The sequence below is a fragment of the Stegastes partitus genome, unplaced genomic scaffold, assembly GCF_000690725.1.
Source record: "Stegastes partitus isolate 25-593 unplaced genomic scaffold, Stegastes_partitus-1.0.2 Scaffold1529, whole genome shotgun sequence".
In the NCBI taxonomy this organism is placed as follows: Eukaryota; Metazoa; Chordata; class Actinopteri; family Pomacentridae; genus Stegastes; species Stegastes partitus.
This window is the reverse complement of record NW_007579260.1, coordinates 203,572-205,844: the sequence shown is the minus strand read 5'-3', so window position 1 is coordinate 205,844 and position 2,273 is coordinate 203,572. Positions and strand designations below refer to the sequence as shown.

At 49.6% G+C, this 2,273-nt stretch overlaps 2 protein-coding genes across 5 annotated transcripts in view; one reads left to right on the top strand and one right to left on the bottom strand.

Annotated features, from left to right (window-relative positions):
* The window catches only part of arl11 (ADP-ribosylation factor-like 11), an 11,299-nt gene extending 9,777 nt beyond the window's left edge, over positions 1-1,522 (top strand). For 2 of the 4 annotated variants that reach the window (XM_008300359.1, XM_008300356.1), the window contains exons 2-5: positions 239-304; positions 388-503; positions 578-755; positions 1,306-1,522. In XM_008300359.1, the coding sequence (XP_008298581.1) occupies positions 248-304; positions 388-503; positions 578-755; positions 1,306-1,434 (480 nt within the window). In that variant the 5' untranslated portion in view covers positions 239-247 and the 3' untranslated portion in view covers positions 1,435-1,522. Of the gene's footprint in view, positions 1-49; positions 74-99; positions 118-238; positions 305-387; positions 504-577; positions 756-1,305 lie in introns of those variants that run through there. The other 2 variants (XM_008300357.1, XM_008300358.1) reach the window with 2 other exon arrangements.
* ebpl (EBP like) overlaps positions 1,449-2,273 on the bottom strand; it is a 1,687-nt gene continuing 862 nt past the window's right edge. The window contains exons 3-4 of the mRNA XM_008300361.1: positions 2,145-2,270; positions 1,449-1,916 (exon numbers count right to left, since the gene is read on the bottom strand). Coding sequence (XP_008298583.1) covers positions 1,667-1,916; positions 2,145-2,270 — 376 coding nt within the window. The 3' untranslated portion in view covers positions 1,449-1,666. The remainder of the gene's footprint in view (positions 1,917-2,144; positions 2,271-2,273) is intronic.

Below are 2,273 nucleotides of genomic sequence, written 5' to 3'. Positions count from 1 at the left end.
GTTACAGGTGTGTTACAGGTGTTCTACCGGTGTGTTACCGCTGTGTTGAAAGTGTGTTACAGATGTGTTGCAGGTGTGTTACTGGTGTGATACCGGTGTGTTACGTGTGTGTTAAAGGTGTGTTACCAGTGTGATACATGTGTGTTACCCGTGTTTTACGCGTGTGTTACATGTTTAAATTGCTGCTGCTCGGTATGAAAGCTTCCACAGCACTAACCTGTCCTCTTACTGTGTCCAGGTGATCCTCATGGGCCTGGACTCTGCTGGAAAGTCGACTCTGCTTGCCAGACTACTGACCGGACAGGTGAACCTCCCCACTCATCGTCAGGCTTACCTGGATGCTGTGTGTCAGACGCACAGGTGAGCCTGACGATCTGTAATTTACAGGCAATGGAGACGTCGCCGACCGTCGGCTTCAACGTGGGAACTCTGGACCTGGACAAGAAGACGGCTCTGACGGTGTGGGACGTTGGAGGACAGAAGAGCATGAGGCCCAACTGGAGGTGAAAATACAAACAACCCCTGGCCAAAACAAACACACAACAAAACAAACAAACCCTAACATCGTGTTCTGCAGGTTCTACCTGGACGACTGTAAGGCCGTGGTGTTCGTGGTGGACAGCAGCGATCCCTCTCGCATGGTGGAAGCCCAGAAAGCCCTGAAGAAGGTTCTGAGTGATGAGAGGTTGCGAGGAGTTCCTCTGATGGTTCTGGCCAACAAGAAGGATCTGCCCAACTCCATGACCATACGGGAGGTAGGAGAACCTCCCGGCCTGACACTAAGAACCTCAGTGGTTCCTCAGAGCATACAGTAACAGCAACACAACTGGAACACAAGTTCAACTGGTAACAAACCAGTTCTACCAGTTACCTCTGATTTGGGTTTTATGTGGAACCTGCTTCATGGTACGTTGCTCAGAACTTTAAATGGTATGAGTAGGGATGTCCTGATCACTTTCACAATGAAACAAGTTGAGCTGTAAAAGGTTTAATGTTCATTTGACGAGAACACATTTTGTATTTAGTACCGATGTTCTGATCCAGTGTCACAGACCGGATTGGGGCCAATCGTAGCGTTTTTTAAATATTCAGCAGCTGCACTAATCTCAGCACAACACTTCGTTCGAACACGAGCTGTGGTCGGAGGTCGTTCACCTCCCCAGAAGTCTTGAGCGCTGCTCGCTGGTGAAATGTGTTGATCAGACTGTGACATCCCTGATTCTTGGTTCAGACATGTCCAACAGTCACTGGAGGGCGCTGCTTCCTCTCATCTTCTTCCTCTCTCTGCTCCGTCCTCCCCCTCAGGTCTCCAAACAGCTGGACCTCCCCACTTACAGCGACAGACTGTGGGAGATTCAGGCCTGCAGCGCCCTGCAGGGCCTCGGCCTCCAGCAGGCCTTCATGTCCGTCCACAAGCTGATCAAGAGGAGCTGACGACACTTAAACGCTGATCATCCCAACGCTTTATTGACTATTCACATTCTATTTATAATAAAAATAAAGATTTTAGAGTTGATCCAGACGACAGGTTGTGCTGTTTAATTGTGACCTGATTTGTAATCAGTGTTTTGAAGGACAATTTCAGGAGTTTCTCCTGTTTCGATTTCTAAGAAAGAATCAAGTCATCATGAGATCAGACACAACAACAGACGACACAACAACGCGTCTACATGTTCTTCCTGCTGATGTGGTTTTTGTCCGTTCTGAGCGTGTGCAGACTGCGGAGACAGAACCAGGACTGGGCCAGCAGCAGGACCGGGACCAGGACCCAGACGCCATTAAAGAACACCAGGTAGACCCACAGGTGGAGCCAGCTGGACGTGTCCAGGTGGGGACTGCCGAGCAGCCAGTCAGGACAGAAGGTCATCCAGCCGCCGTACAGCTCGCACACGCTCAGAGCGATCTGCAGGAAGTGTCTGACAAGCACATCCACACTGTTCACACGCAGATCAATACGTTCACATGCTCATTGATGAATGTCCATCTGATATCAGAACATAATCTGTACTGACCAAAAGTATGTGGACACTCAGCCAGTCCCAGACCTCCACATTCAGTGTGAAGTAAAGACCTTACTGTCCACATACTTCTGGCCTGGACAGTAGTACCTGACGTATGAGCTGTAGTACTTGTTGCAGTATTACCTGTAGTACTTGTCATTCAGTACTGCATGAATCAGGAGCAGAGCCAGCAGAGAGTCGAGGACGACGGTCAGAATCTCCACGGAGACGATCGTTGGATCAGAAACTAACCAGCGGCTGTCAGCTTTACTG